The sequence below is a fragment of the Onychostoma macrolepis genome, chromosome 18 (assembly GCF_012432095.1).
Source record: "Onychostoma macrolepis isolate SWU-2019 chromosome 18, ASM1243209v1, whole genome shotgun sequence".
In the NCBI taxonomy this organism is placed as follows: Eukaryota; Metazoa; Chordata; class Actinopteri; order Cypriniformes; family Cyprinidae; genus Onychostoma; species Onychostoma macrolepis.
This window is the reverse complement of record NC_081172.1, coordinates 30,068,878-30,085,279: the sequence shown is the minus strand read 5'-3', so window position 1 is coordinate 30,085,279 and position 16,402 is coordinate 30,068,878. Positions and strand designations below refer to the sequence as shown.

The following is a 16,402-nucleotide window of genomic DNA, read 5'->3' as shown; positions in this document are numbered from 1 at the left end:
ACAAATAAAAGAGTGCAAAATACATTTACTGTACTTTCACAAATTTCAGTTCACATATCACTGTTCTCCTGCTGGTTATACCACAACACTCATTTTGAAAATAATTGCTTTTACACATTTATTTTATTTATGAAAAATAGTTATTAACTTCATTGTTATTGGACAAAATAGTTAATAACTTCACTGTAACAGTTCACACATCACTGCTCTCCTGCTGATTATACTACAACACTTATTTTGAAAATAATTGCTTTGGCATATTTTGTATGATTATTTATTATGAAAAATAGTTAATAACTTCACTGTTATTGGACATGATAGTTATACCTTTACTGTAACACACTATACTTTCACCAAATTCAGATCACACATCACTTCTTTCCTGCTGATTATACAACAAGACTTATTTTGAAAATAATTGCTTTTGGATGATTTTTTGTTTTTCATTTTAATATTCAATAATATCATTGTTATTGGACATAATAGTTAATAACTTTACTGTAACACACTGTACTTTCACCAAATTCAGTTCACACATCACTGCTTTCCTTCTGGTTTTACTACAACACTCATTTTGTTAAAATATAATAATTGCTTTTAATTATTTTTTATGATTGTTTAATCATAAAAACAGTTAATAACTTCATTATAACACACTGTACTATGTGAACTGAATAGTATACAGTGATATGTGAACTGAATTTGGTGAAAGTACAGTGTGTTACAATGAAGTTATTAACTATTTTTCCAAGAACAGTGAAGTTATTGAATGTAAAAAAAATATATATATATTTTTAAAAATCATCCAAAAGCAATTCTTTTCCTAATTAGTGTTGTCCAATAAAAATGAAGTTAATTAATATTTGTAATTATAAATAATCATAAAAAATGTGCAAAAGGAATTATTTTCAAAATGAATGTTGTAGTATAACCAGCAGGAGCGCAGTGATGTGTGAACCGAATTTGGTGAAAGTACAGTGTGTTACAGTGAAGTTATTAACTATTTTGTCCAATAACAATGAAGTTAATGACTATTTTTCATAATAAAAAATCATTAAACAAATGTGTAAAAGCAATTATATTCAAAATGAGTGTTGTAGTATAACCAGCAGGAGAACAGTGATGTGTGAACTGAATTTGGTGACACTACAGTGTGTTACAGTGAATTTATTGAGTATTTTATTAGTAACATTTTTCGCTTTTCACACTTTGCAGACGGTCCCTTAGGACTCGTCTTTTTTGTACAGAGAGAAGGAAAGCTTGTTTTGAAGAAAACGCACTTGTAGCTCGTTTTCTACATCACTACGAAAAAAAGAGGCGTCATTTGTGTAGTAAAAACGTTTTTCTCGTGAGTTGTCAGTGAATATCTTGCCAACTTTACCGAACTGCATTAATACCGTAATTAAAACAGCTTGTGAATAGTCACGTAACGTTATTTATGTCAGAAAAATCAACAAGTTAACCGAGTTGGAGCCCATATCTTTTGGGGAGGCCCGTACAAATTTTTTGCATATGGGCCCGGGGATGATTTGCTACACCACTGCTTCATACACTTAGTTTATAAACTCTTATGGATGCACTAGATCATTTACTGTTGCATTAAGTACCAGCAGCTGGAATAAGAGAGATGAAGTGCTACATCTGTGGTACCTGAGGGTGAAATCCATCCTCGCTCAGAGAAACCTACAGATTCCAGAGACATTTGTCACTAATGTGATCTTAAGTGTCTTAAGTGAAGAATGAAAGAAGAGCTCTCTCTCTCTCACACACACACACATCCAGAAGGACACATTTGAAACAAACATGCAACTAGCGACATGATATGCTTTTAAGATACCGATGAGTCATCAGAATCAGTAAGGTGCAGCCTATGTTAGTGTGTGTGTGTGTGTGTGTGTGAGAGAGAGAGAGAGAGAAAGTCAATGTGCCCACATTAAAGAACCACTTAAAACTCTCAAAATCAAAACAATGTCAAGTGAATAGGGTGATGTGAGATGAACGCAGATGAAAAAGTTTTGTTTAACAGTAAAGAGTGATAAATAAGCGGTAAGTGCTGATCAAACTGTGTAAACATTAGAGAAAGAGACAAAGGTTTTTATATGCAATGGCTTAAAGTTACCCAACCTTGTGCCATTCTAAACCTGTATGCTTTTTTGTCAGTGGAACACAAAAGAAGAAATCTTTTCCATACAATGGCAGATCATAGTGACACAGCTGTCAAACCCGACAAAAAAATACCATAAAATTACCATAAAGTGGTCCGTGTGAGTCGTGCACTGTATTCCAAGTCGTCTGAAGCTCAACGGTAGCTTCGTGAGAGGAAAAGACTTAACATTTAAAGGGGTAATTCACCTCTGGTAAGATGGGTTTTTAATCAAACTTTTTTTTTTTAATTGGTGTTACATGACCAGAAGAAACATAGAAAAACAGCAGTACCTGATCCGTTTGCCAGTGGTTGGGTATACAAAAATGCGGATGTTTGATCTGTAGTTTTAACGAAAGCCCTGGAGCTCACAAATGTGATTTTGTGTCATCCAATGGACCTTTGCTGACAAATGTGCAAACACTACACATTTTGTATTTACATATACTACTGACATTGTAACAATACAAAACTGGTTGAAATTCTGTGAACTTGTCCTTAAAGTCATTATTCATTGCATTCAGTGCAAATGTGGCACTTTTAGGCAACACTGCAGGAGATTTGACATGTTGTAAATGAAAGTGATGAATATGCAGAATGAAGACTGACATTTGAAAGCTGCAACAAATGAGAAGATTTTCAGTGCTGCTGTTGTGTTTGCTCCTGTGTGTATTTTTGGCACACTGTGTTTGTGTGCTAAAGCACATGTACAGATACTTTACTTTTCAGGTATGTGCTTATTTCTCTAAGCTCAGCCTCTCTCTTTCCAGATCTGCTTCGTAAACCTGGACAGACATACTGCTGAACGGCATGACGACAGCTATGTTAAGGTGGGTTGAGATTATCCTTCCTTTGTTTAAAGATATGAAGATGTGGGTTTGATTCCCAGGGAATGCATATACTGCTATAAAAAAAAATAAAAATAAAAATAAAAAACATTGCTTGCTTTGGATGAAAGCATCTGCAAAATTTTAAACAATTACTAATAAATAGTCTAGTGTTTTGCCATTCCCAGTTGACTTTTTCATTAATATCCAAATAAATATCCACCCCCCTCTACCCTTCTCATTTCTAATTCATTTAAAGTTAATAACAAATATATGAATGTCTTTCATCATTTCCTAAGCGTACGACATAAACAATGTTTCATCTAATTAAAAGGGAAATTAGAAACAATACAAATTACCAAGATAATGCAAGCAAAGACCCACATTTATGTGACTTGAATATTAGCATAAATTTCCCCACAGAAACTGGCCTCAGTGTGCCCAGAGCTGCCACGGTTAATTGAGTCTCTCGGAGTGCGGCAACCCAAAGAAAATGAGATTCTGCTTCTCAGCAGCCTAGAGTCACCGGACTCCTGCCAGCATGACCCCAGCCACCCACAGGTAGGATATGAATACAGACTGGAACATCTGACATAATTTTACAGCTTACAGTCTGCCTGGTTGAACTGTGTTTGTGTTTATGTACGTGTATCTCAGAGCCAGAAAACAGTGGATGTCTGTCTGGTGCATTGTTCCTGTGGGCGCCGCCCAACCCAAACCAACAGTGTAATTTTTGAGATCAACAAATTCCTGATTGGACTACAGTCAGGGCAAGAGAGGCAGAGGCATGGCCGATTGGTTGGTCAGCGGGCTGCTGAAGATGACACCAACCGCTCTGTGTCATCCATAGAAGAAGACTTCCTCACTGCCTCTGAACAGCTTGGGGAAGACAGCGAGGATGACCCATTCAGAAATGGTAAACAGTGCATCCATCTACCAGAAATCCAATTCCACCCAGAAATTCAGTCATTGTAGTTCCATATCTTATCTTTTGTATAGTGTTTTCTATGTCCTTGCTGCTCGTATGTAATGAGAAAACTCAAATTCAGTGCAGCTCTGGCACATTGACTGCATCTTCCCTCCTGTCCACCTTGCGAATAGACGGAAAATTGCTTGAATTATGGCTGAAAGAGCATTCAGCCTTTTACGTTTTCTTGTTTTCTGTGAGCCTGCTTCGATAAGAGTGGACCTATTTGGAGGACTGTTTGGGAATGTTTCCACCCCAAGGCTATTTCTTAGTATAGCCCTAGTCGCTACCAATGAGATTATGGTTTTCAAAACAATTTGGGCATGTCAAATAAATTTGCATCCATAAAAGCATATAAATAAATTCTTTAGTTTTGCCTTTGGGAATAATTTGGATCCCGACTTCTGTCTAGGTTGCACTGCTTATAATAATCTTAATCAGAACTGCAATCTGCTATACTTATTTAGATACAAAGTAACCAAGCAACAGCATGGATGCACAAGAACATACAGCAGTGAAACAATTAATTCACTTCAGTCTATGTTAATGAGTATGTGTGTGATAGAGAAAGAGAGACAAACGGGAAGAATAACAAAACATTTTATGAAGGTTGTTTATGGGAATATGCCATGGAAGACTCCCTAACAAAGAGGCACTGTCCCCAAAATGTCTTGTGCATTTCCTTTGTGCATGTCAGAAAGCTTGTTTGTCTTGCATTATTCTGTGCTACTGCTTTGGCCTCTAACAGTAAGCCAAACCTAAGAATGTCTACATGCGGCGATACTCGCCCCAAGTCTAATATTAAAGAGACAAGATACACTGGGCTCTGCTGGGCTAATCTATAATTAATCTCTCATATGAAATTAGAAGTAACACTGTGTGAAGGTTATGCTCTCCTCAAAGACAATGTAATATTCATAATCATATCAGCCCAGATATAGATCTGCATTTGTATGTTCTTGGTTATGGAAAAGGATAAACGGATACAAATACAACAGTGTGCTATGGACCCTCACTATATCCATTGGACATAGCAGGTGACAGGAGACAGGAGAAGATCAATCTTGACACGTTTTACCTCCTTTCTCAGTTTTGTCCTTTATTTTCACTCACACTTCCTCACATCTCCTTCTCCATATCTCTGACTTGGCCTGTGAATGGGCTTCATTTACATGTTCATTAAATTTGGCTTTTTGTATAGGATTATGAAACTGTTTTCAGAGGTCTGGCTTTAGTCTATTTCCTCCCTCTCTGTGCCCCCACCCCATTTCTCACTAACACTGCCACATGTCCTTCTTTCTGCAGATCCTGAGATTTCTATCATGCCCGAGTCGGTTAAGGTGTTGAGAGCAGCCCACGCTCAAAGAAGGAGTGAAATAGAGAGAGAGGATAGTGAGGACTCTGAGACCCTCTGCCCCTCTTCCAACTCCCAAAAGCTTTCAAGAACATATTCCACAACCCCAAGAGGCCCACCTGCTACGCCCAAAAAAGTCAGTCGTCACACCAGTGAGTCAGCCGGTCACTATGCTACCAATCTGGCTGAGTCAGTCCTGCAGGATGCTTTTATTCATTTGTCACAAGACGAACCTTCTTTTGTCACGGAGGCAGCGGTGAGTGTGTCCACCACCTCGCAGCACTCAAGTGATATAAGCCATTCCAGTGAAGAGCCACGCAGGGCTCGAGCCTGCTCTTTTGAACTTCCTAAAATCGTGATTGTCCAGAGTCCGGACAACAGTGAGGAGGTAACAGAGTGGCCGGAAGCTCAGTCACATGGGACAACAGAGCATGATAGAGGAAATAGGATGCACAACTCGGCAATTGGACACGCCGCCAAGCCGGTGGAAATAGCTTTAGCGTGTGCTGCGAGTGTCATCGGTACCATTACCACCCCTCAGGTCACAGAACAACTCACACTGGAGTCAGGAGAAGAAGATGAGTGTGAGGATGAAGAAGAAGAGAGTGAAGCCGAACAAGGGGAGTATTCGTTTTCCTCTGCAGTATGTGGAATGTCTCAGGTCGCTGGAGCTGTAGCCGTGGTAGATCTAGCAGATGACTCTGGGGATAATGACGACTCGACAGACATCTACTCTGCTTCTATGGGACTTCTGTCAGTTGCCCAAGCTTCAACTGCAGTGCCTCTCCACTGTAGCATTGCAGAGGGCACCAGCGTCGAGGCTTTCAGAGCCAATGTTGCTGAAGTTCTCCTCAGGGAAGCTTCAGCTGTACTCACCCACAGACAAAGTTACTCAAGCATTGCAAACTTCCTTGAGACCACACATAACAAAATAGTGGATGGCATCACAAATCCAAGAAGGCCCTATCAGGAACAACAGGATCTTGATAACTTTACCCAGGAAATATCAGATAATATCTTTCAGTATGCCCTTGAGAAGGCTGAGAAGAGAAAAGAGCTCGAGGGTCCTGGCAAAGATGCCCCAAACATCGAGGGTTTCCTCTTGGATTGTGTGAATAATTTGCTCTTTGATGTCTTGAGTGTAACATCAAGGAAAATCGGTGACATTTCAAAATATAACATGGGATCATGTGACAGGCAAGAAGGCAGCATCAGCTTTATGGAGTATGAGACTGATACCAAGTCTGGCAGAGAAGCATTGAGCCAATTACAGCATTTGATTGAGCCAAGCCAGGCTTATAATCATGGAGAGAGGCGAAGTAGTGTGGAGAAGTTGTCTGCTCTCATAGGGAAGAGAGAGAGAGAGCAAAAGCACATACAGGAAGAGAGAGACAGCGAGCAAAAACTGAAAGAACCCTACAGACTTACTCTGAACAGAGTGACTGCCACGGTCAAAGAGCAGTTTGACCTGGGCAGGAGTGACAAGAACGCAGACTCTGTGCTTCCTTCAGCTGAAAGCTCACCACTTCACATGCCACGAGGGAGGGCAGGAGGAGAGGGCGAGACCAGGCAGCAGTCTTTATCGTCCTCTTCAGGAGCACTTGTGGCACTTAAAATGGATTCATGTGAGTCCAGAACTCCTGTCACATGCTTCGCTGAAGACTTGGCGACCACGGTGGTCTCCATGGCTACAGAGCTGGCAGCGATATGCCTGGAGAACTCCAGCGGAAAGCAGCCGTGGTTCTGCGCCTTAAAGGGTGGTTCAGAAGGTCCAGAGGGACTGCTTCTGCCCTGCCGCACAGCCGCAGCCCTCCGCCGGAAAGAGACACAAAATGGCACCACAGTCACCAAGAAACACAGACCTCCACGTCTCAGTGAAATCAAACGTAAAACCGAAGAACAGCCCGAACTCATGGAGCGCCTGGTCAACCGTGTCGTGGACGAAACTGTCAATCTAGACGAACCTACCACCTCTGATCCATTTGCACTCTTTGCGTCAGAGGTCACAGCCAGGATAATGAACTGCCCGGAATTGAGTGTGGTGGACACTTCCAAATCTGGCCAGTCGTCTCGCAGCCGCCTGCAGTGTGAGAGATGGAGCAGCAGGGGCAAAGCATCAAGCTACGAGAGCATTCCAGAGGAGGACGCAGATCCCTCTGGGACAGCAAACACTTTGGGACCAGGAAACAGGCTTGGGCATAATTTAAGCAGAGGTAGCTCTATCTCCAAGCAATCCAGCTGTGAGAGCATTACAGATGAGTTTTCTCGGTTCATGGTGAACCAGATGGAGACAGAAGGTCGAGGATTTGACCTTCTGCTGGACTACTATGCTGGGAAAAATGCCAGCAGCATCCTTGCAGCAGCTGTTCAGCAAGCTGCCAGTAAAAAAAATGGACACCTCAATGTGCGCACATCATCTTGTCTCTCTAAGCAGTCTAGCACTGAGAGTATCACTGAGGAGTTTTATCGCTTCATGCTAAAAGACATGGACAAGGAGAACAAGGACTACAGTCTGACCAAGACCAAAGAGTGGAGTAATAGCCTATTACCCCCGTCCCCCAGAACCCCATTTTGTATCCGTCAGTCTTCTGTTCCTGACAGGCGATCCTCAGATTCCAGACTAACTGTAAACTCACCCATCAAGGCCAATTCATTCGATGGTTTTGCTCGAAATGTACACGGGGACTCGCTCAGCATCTATCCAACCAACTCTGTGTCGTCAACGGGACTCTGCAAGTCTGATTCATGCTTGTATAAGCGTGGCCAAACGGACCAAATCACAGACATGCTGATTCACGAAACATGGGCCAGCTCTATTGAGTCTCTAATGCGCAAGAATAAGATAATAGCGGAGCCCTCAGAGGACAGTGTGGAGCTCGATTCAGCAGACTCGCAGCCACATGTTCAGCTCTTTGCTAACCGTCTAGCGGCAGACATCGTAGAGAGTGGCAAGTCCCTGCTTGGAGGCCAGCAGGATGGTGTTGTGACTGCTTGTCAAATTCCAGTTGGAGAAAGGAGACACGGCTTTAAGCAGTCTCGTCGTGAAAATAGTGGAAACCGGCCAAGTGTAGAGCATCAGGAATATTGCGGTAGCTCTCACAGTTCGTCCTGTGTGAGGCAAGCGTGGTGTGGACAGAGGGAGGTACCTTTGATCCACATTGAACCAGATCAAAGAGAAGAGGCCTCAGAAGACAGGGGGAGGGTTGGGCCCCACCACATAGAAGCATCCCATCAGATCCAGCCACAAAGTGTCAAAGAGAGTGAGACAGCAACCAAAAGCAGGTACATAATATCACCCACATCCTTTGTTTCAGAGGCTAAGCCTTAGTTCTTATAACTGCTCCCAGCACAATGTGTGCGAGAATGAAGTTGGTAAGAAAAACGAGAGAAGGATTGCACAAATGTTAAAGGTGTCATGAATTGCCTTTTTCTTAAATTGTATTCCACCCTGATTTTACCACGCCAGTGGGTGGGCCAAAGAGGGAGTGATGAAGTAAGCACTGATCTGTGTCTCTGAAGGCAGTCTTGTGCTGTTGTATTAATCTTTATTACGCAATGAAGAGAAGGAAGTACAAAATTAATTGTTTTGGCTGTCAATAAAAGCTGTTTTTGGACTAACAAGGATGTTTAGAAACTTACAGTGTTTTTCTGTAGTACAGTGACTTCTTATAGATCATGGAAAATTCTCAATTCATGACCCCTTTTTCAGAAGATAACACAAAACATTTTGCTTCATGTATTGTCACACGTGGTGTTTATAAAACCAAACAGCACATCTCTGTAAAGGGGTTCTCCTCTGTAACACCCATTTTTACCTACACTGCTAAACAAAAAAAAATAGAGAAACATAGATTGACATTATACATACTGTATGTTCCCTTGGTTTTTCCTTTTCTTGACCCAGGCTCTGGACAGTAAAGGATGCTTTGGGGCAAAATTAGAATTACTGGCTCATTGTGACACTGCAGTTTTGCCGTGTGTCCTCTTTCCCCCCTCAGCAGTGACAAAGACAGGGCCTCCTCAGTGGCCACAGCGCCCTCTGCAGGTGTGGAGGTGGAGCGACGCTCTCTCAGCGCTAGCAGTGAGGAAAGTGGCTCAGGCAGCTGGGCCCAGATTGCACCTGAAGACGACCCCCAGGAGGAGACCACCAGTAGCTTTATCCAGCTAAGCGAGGGGTCAGTCTTCCAGTAGACCATCATGCCTTGCTGGACAGTGTGGCTTCTCCATTTGGCTCTTCATTAAGCTACATGTGCTAGATGCAATCCTTGACAGCGCTGGGCACGTCCAGAGCGCAGTGTAGCACCCATATGCGAGTCTGCTTTCCTCATCTTTAAAGTAACAATTTATTACATTAGAGCTCCGATGAGAGTTAAGCATTAAAGCACTTACTTTGCCCTCACTGTATAACTAATATAACAGTTTTGACATATCTTAATTGATATTAATGTGATGTGGCTTATGTGATTAGCCCTCAGCCAGATGGTGTTGTCTTTAAAGTCTGTAGCATTTTCCTTAATTTACTGTCTAGCACACAAATGCGCAGACACAGTGATACAGAATCAGATATAATGGCTTAAAGAGACATGCACATACAAAGAATAAATATAAGAAAATTGCCTACTAGACGTTAATGTCATTCCTGTTATGTAGCACTTTTTGAGCTCTGTAAGTTTTAGACAATGAATATGCTGGTGTTGTAATTTATAGTTTATGCCAGACTTTCAGTAGTGCTCTGCCTACGCTGAGGCACTTAAAAGCTTTATTCATTTTAATTATTTCATTATTCACACAATGGCAAGAAAATTATTTAGGGATATCGAACAGAACCGAAAGTCAGTATAGCTAATTTAGAGCTAGATTACATGAGGCTGTCAGCTTTGTTCATTTGGATATTTTTCTTAACCATCTTTTGTATCTTGTAGTAATTTTAACAACATGGATTGTTTTATTAACCAACATCAAATCCTTTGCTAATACATTATAATCAAGTGGGGGTGGGGTGGGGTCCCCCCCATAAAATTTAATGTTACTTTGTGGAAGATAATGTCATAAAGAACTTTTTTAGTTAATGGGATATTGCAAAAGTGGAGGCAAAGTTGAGGACATAGATAAAACAAACTAATAGCAAGTTTGGGCAGAAAACATGGCTGAAAATGTTTTTATTTAAAACCTTTTGATCAGAGAAGTTAAAAATATGAAGAAACACTTGACATATGTCTCAATGAATTGCCCATTTTGTTATTATTAATGTTAATTACAGTATATGGGGAAAATGGCAACATCTACTCAAATCAGAAAAAAAAAATTCATTTAAACCAGGGTTATTGTAGTTTAAATAAAATTAAAACCATAAAAAAATACATTTTTGTTAATTGACAATAAATAAGCTTTAACTGAAATAAAATAAAATATACATATAAAAAGTATTATTATTTCAGGTAGTTGCTAAAGCAGCATTTTCATTTAGTTTCACTTGATGTTCTAACTCGAACTAAAATGAAATACATTTTAATAAAAATGGTGGAGATATAAAAAATAAATAAATAAATAATAAAAATGACAAAAACACAACAAAGGTACTAAAACTTTAATCAAAATTCAAATGAAAAATGTAAAAATAAAAACTAAAGCAAAATATTATAATTTAAGCATATAATAAAACTATATAGATCTATGATTATAAAACTATTATAGTATCTCAGTGATACTAAAACATCACTGATTTAAACTTAATTGTGATAAAACTAAAACGATTTCCAAATCCAAATTTTCAGTTTAATTTTTTATGCTATACTGTATGTCTTAAGGTATCAACCTGTCCTCCAACCAATACGCCCGTATAGGTCGTTTGTCCAAATCCCTGAAATACGACCCATCAGAGCGTATGCTACAATTGCGCCCCTATCGGCAACAGGACATTTTCATATTAATGTTTTGTACTCTTTTATCTGCGTCATAGTTTGGGTTTCGTGTAGCTCGGTTGGTAGAGCATTGCGTTATACGACGATATGTAATTGCGTGATCATGCGATCATGGGTTCGATCCCAGAGAACGCACGCGCTCATAAAATGTGCACTAAAAATCATGATTTTGCATGATTCCTGTAAGGGGTAGGTTTAGGGGTAGGGTTAGGTGTGGTCATTCGTACGAATTAGCCACCTAGTAAAATATGTACGAATACTGTGAGATCGGTATAAAAGGTCCACATATTGCATTTAAATAAACACGCATTTTGATTGGTAATGACAGTCATACGTCATTTCATGACGACAGACACAACACGAGACTGTCATTATTTTTACGCGTGCTAGAGGGCGCTTAACTTTAAAACGTAAATATAGGTCGTAATAAGGGCTTGCACAAACGACCTATAGGGTCGTTTTTTGTTGGAGGACAGGCTCTAAGGTATATATGACAGAGACATGAAAATGTTCTGCATAACAGGAATGACCCATTTGTTTTCACATTTGACTATTTCCCTTCATACACACACACACAGATGTAAACGCACTCTAAGCCAGTTCCTGAGGTAGTGTAACTCTCTGAAGTGAGAGAGATTCCATTTGCGAGTCTAGTCCAGGACAGCTGTGTGAGTAAACGACTCTGACAGCATGACTGGAGTCTGCAGCAGAGCTCTCACCCAAAGACTCCACAGCCAGTGCCTATAGTCCTGACAGGATGTGCCTCACACTGACAGGCAGGTGCCATATGTCACATCCTGTTGACTCTAGTCTAGAATGAAAAGGATGTAATGGGTGTGCGAGTCCCTCTTGCTGATTGAATCATGCCCAGCCTGCCACGCTCACTGACGCTTCCTAACCTGCGCCAACTCAACGCCATCCTCACTTACTCAAGTCTGGGTATCCGGCTATCCGCCTCCATCTGGCTTTAACCCCCACTTCATTGTCTTTCCGCCCTGTCGGGGGAAAGGTTACTCTCTGCTTGTTCATCCGGCTGTTGCCGGTACGGGCACAGGTGGCTCACGTTCATAGTCATCAGCTGGCAGTGAGCTGCTGGTGATGCCCATGCTAATGAATCTCATGCCAATGCTCATACCTACTCGCTCTACTCCAAGACCCGCTGCTGTCCACGGCTTAGTGATCATCGCTGAGAAAATTAGTAGCTTCTGCATTGTTCACACCCTTAAAGATCCAACAAGAGGAAGTTTGGAAAAGTTTGGAACAGTTAAGACTTTTTAATGTTGCTGAAAGAAGCCAAGGCTGCATTTATTTGATCAATAAAAATAGTAATATGGTGGAGCATTATTATAATTTAAAAGAACTGTGTTCTATTTGAATATGTTTTAAAATGTATTTATTTTCCCTGTGATGCTAAACTGAATTTTCAGCATCAGTACTCCAGGCTTCAGTGTCACATGATCCTTCAGAAATCACAAAAGGTGCTTAAAAGGTTCTTCACAGCGATGCCATAGAAGAACCATTTTTGGTTTCACAAACAACCATTCAGTCAAAGGTTCTTTAAACAATCATCTCTTTCTTGCCTTTTTATAATCTGAAGAACAGATGCCATTCAAACATTTCAGGTAAGTAAGCCTTAATAAAAAATAAAAAAATTAACTAATACTTTTATTCTGCAAGGATGCATTAAATTGACCAAAAGTGACAGTAAAGATTTTTTCATTTTAGATTTTTCAAATAAATGCTGTTCTTTTGAATTTTCTACTCATCAAAAAGTTCTGGAAAAAAAATGAGTTCATGATTTCCACAAAAATATTAAATATCAACATTGATACAAATAAACATTATTAATAATTAAATACCAGTAGTAATTGCAAAGCATATTAGATTGATTTCTGAAGGATCCTGTGACACTGAAGTCTGTAGCAATGATGGTGAAAATTCAGCTTTGCATCACAGGAATAAATAATATTTTAAAATACATTCAAATACAAAACATTTCTTTTGAATTGTAATAATATTTCACATTATTATTGTTCTAACTCTATTTTAATCAAATTGATGCAACTTTGAAGAGCATAAAAAGCATTCAAAAATTTAAAAGTCATAATTATTCCAAACCTTTGACTGGCAGTGTATGTGTACACATTTAATCTTTTTATATGCATGTGTGTGTGTGTTTCAGAAATGGGAACAGCAGCGCTTCTAGTCTGGGATTGGCAGACCTGGAGGGCTTTCTAGACTACTCCATCTCCAGCAACCTAATCAGGTATCCAACAGCAACACGCTAACCGCAGCACACTTAGAAATACTCGCTCAGAGCAGCGGAGCTAATGGCTGTTAAACACTCATCCATAACCCAGAGTGCTGTCCAAATCCTCACATCTGCAGCTCCCCTCGTGAGGATACGGCCACAGTTAGAGGACGAGAAATTAAAGTCAAACTTGGATCACATTCTGTCATATTAGAGTGGTGTATGTAAATGTGCTCAGTCTCAAACATGGACAGTTCTAATGGGCTTTGTCGTCAAAAGCTTTCAGTCATTTACTATTTTGAGCCCTTATTAGATGAGTGCAATATAGTCATGGCCCCTGAGAGGCTCCATGAGGTGACTGGAACACGGCCAGCATTGCTCTATACAGCATGATAATGATAGTGTCTCTGTTTGCAGCGAGGACAGAGAGAGGAAGGCGTCACACTGTCAGGATCAGACGGACGGTGAGTGATACGGCCCTCTACATGCACGCATACATATTTGAATGAAAGATCATTCATTGCTGGAACTTCACAACTGTGTTTGGAGTTAAAAGGAAATCATGCTATGGCTGCTCTTCACACTTCTGTGCTAATGTATTCAGTCTGAAGCCGTTTGAGTTTCTCATTTTCTGTCAGTCTGATCTTTTATATATAAATGTTACATGTTGTTCTTGAGAGCGAACTTTCGAGAGTGAAAGGATTTTTAGATTTTTAAGGCTGGATGAGATACTTTTTCAACTTTAGTTGTTCTTCATGCAAATTGTGATATAGGATAATCTCTAGAACTTGATTTTGGGAGTTGTTGAATGTAATTATTCAAATGCACTTGGCTCTGAAATCTGAGGGGGCAGCGTGAGTGGGCGGGACGCTTCTGAGCCAAAAATTAACATGTTGTACCGCAGGAACAAACAAACAAACATTGCAAGATTAATCAAAATACAACCAGCATCATGCAAATGCAAATGTGTTGCGTGTTTCAGAGTGAAGCGTGGCACTGTGTTCCTTTACACATGAGCAGCTCGTGATCTCAGAGTGGCTCGGTTCACAGTAAATGCTGCTCCACATGAACCCATCTCTGCACCAGCTTTGACTTTGGGTCATTTAACGTGCATTTGGGAACACAACATGCGCCAACCATCTTTCCATACTTGAGAAGCACTTATAAATCAGCGGTTGTCAACAAAGAGAAGCTTTAAGAGCTCCCTGCAGTTTTCTGCCAAAAGAAAAGCTTGATGGTTTAACATTTGAAAATGAAGAAAGACAGACATCTATATGAGCACTGTCATTTTTCACTGTAAAGAAAATAGTATTATTATATTATTTTCCTTAAATACTCTTTTATGGCAATCAAATATTAAGATGGTAAGATTAATATTACTAATTATATAATGTTAATAATTATTTTTGTTGTTGTTGTTGTCATATTACAAACAAGGACAGAAAACCTGGAAGTTTTTTAATTGCATTTTAAATTGCCATTTTTAACGTATTTTAAAGAGATTGCATTTTTATGGCATATTTATAATTACTTGCAAATCCCTTAATGAGCAGATCTTATATTTCCCATAAAGTCAGATTGTAAAATGCACAAAAGAGTATGGTCAGAATTGTTTTCTTTTTTATTATTTATTGGGGAACTAATCTTACTTTTTAATGTTTTATTAACATTGTATTTCTAATGGTCTTAGAATAGACCACTGAAAACACACCTATGTCCACCTCTGATCTAAATAGCCTAATAGTGGAATGTGTCCTACTGCCGCGCTATGAATTATTACAAGAGTAATATTTGATCTTTTGTCTTTCATTGATCATCTCAGTTTCTACTGTTCTGTGTCTTGGGCTCTACATAAAAAATTGTGCAGCGCAGCTCTTTGAGCACTCAGGATTTGGCAAGAGCAAAGCATTATACTCAGTGCACGTGTTGTTTGTTTGATTTTCCAAGCGCCAGAAATGAAGCTTGCGGTACCTCACACATACAAAGGGTTTAAAATAGTTTTCCTTAATATAATTTTAAAGATTGCAAGCACAGATGTGGCACTGTACAGCCCTGTTCTGGTTCCTCCAAACCTACTCGCGACCTTGGTGCATTTTTCTCTCTGTTGCTCGTGTGATTGGCCTTTAATCTTTGACATCCTCTATCTGAGTAACATCTGCAGTACATGTGCTCTCGTCTCTTGTATCAGCGCACAGTCTGTCTTACTGAGCAGTGTTGCTTGCCCTCTGCCCCTCATCGCTCAGTGTGCTTCTAGTGTTTGGCAGACGGACAGATGCTCTCGAGCAGAGAGAGAAAGCTAAAGAGACTTTTGTATTGCCAGCACAAACTCACACCTCACAAATGATTCATTCACATGCAGGAGAACAAAAGAGACGTTCAGACACAGGAGCTGACAGGCAAAGCATCATCCTGCTGGGAGAGGGATGGAGGGATGAGGAGAGGGTGTTAAAATGGGAAGCAAGAAAACAGAGGACAGACTAATTTTGGAACAGATCTTTACGTTTTTGGAGCGCTGAGGAGGAGGATAGAGATGTCATGATGAAATAAATATTACTGAGGCAAAGAAAAAGAAAGAACTGCTTGAATTGCTTTTGAAGAGATAAGCTAAGAACCAAGAAAAATGTTCTAAGTCGAGAAAAGTGGGAGGGAGAAGAGATTAGCCCACCTTTCCTAGAATGACTGTAAAACAATAGGCTTTAGCAGTGAGACGGTGGGCTGTGTGAATGTTTAAGCCCCTCTCTCTTTATTTCCCATGAGTTCTTTATCATTCACACTGATCCACATTCATATAGAACGGTGGATATTAAAGTAAAGTTCTCGACCTGCCACAAATTTTGGCTTTTGACTTTATCATGTGAATTTACAATGCATAAGCACTAGGCGTGTAAATCAGACGTGCCATCACAATATGATCTGGCATCAGTTCTATTAGTCAATGA

General features: G+C 40.0%; 1 protein-coding gene across 4 annotated transcripts in view; it reads left to right on the top strand.

The window, feature by feature from the left end:
• The window catches only part of sphkap (SPHK1 interactor, AKAP domain containing), a 56,560-nt gene that overhangs the window by 34,881 nt on the left and 5,277 nt on the right, over positions 1–16,402 (top strand). For 2 of the 4 annotated variants that reach the window (XM_058752071.1, XM_058752069.1), the window contains exons 4-10: positions 2,914–2,973; positions 3,394–3,531; positions 3,628–3,886; positions 5,243–8,573; positions 9,290–9,466; positions 13,395–13,478; positions 13,881–13,927. In XM_058752071.1, coding sequence (XP_058608054.1) covers positions 2,914–2,973; positions 3,394–3,531; positions 3,628–3,886; positions 5,243–8,573; positions 9,290–9,466; positions 13,395–13,478; positions 13,881–13,927 — 4,096 coding nt within the window. Of the gene's footprint in view, positions 1–2,913; positions 2,974–3,393; positions 3,532–3,627; positions 3,887–5,242; positions 8,574–9,195; positions 9,467–13,394; positions 13,479–13,880; positions 13,928–16,402 lie in introns of those variants that run through there. The other 2 variants (XM_058752072.1, XM_058752073.1) reach the window with 2 other exon arrangements.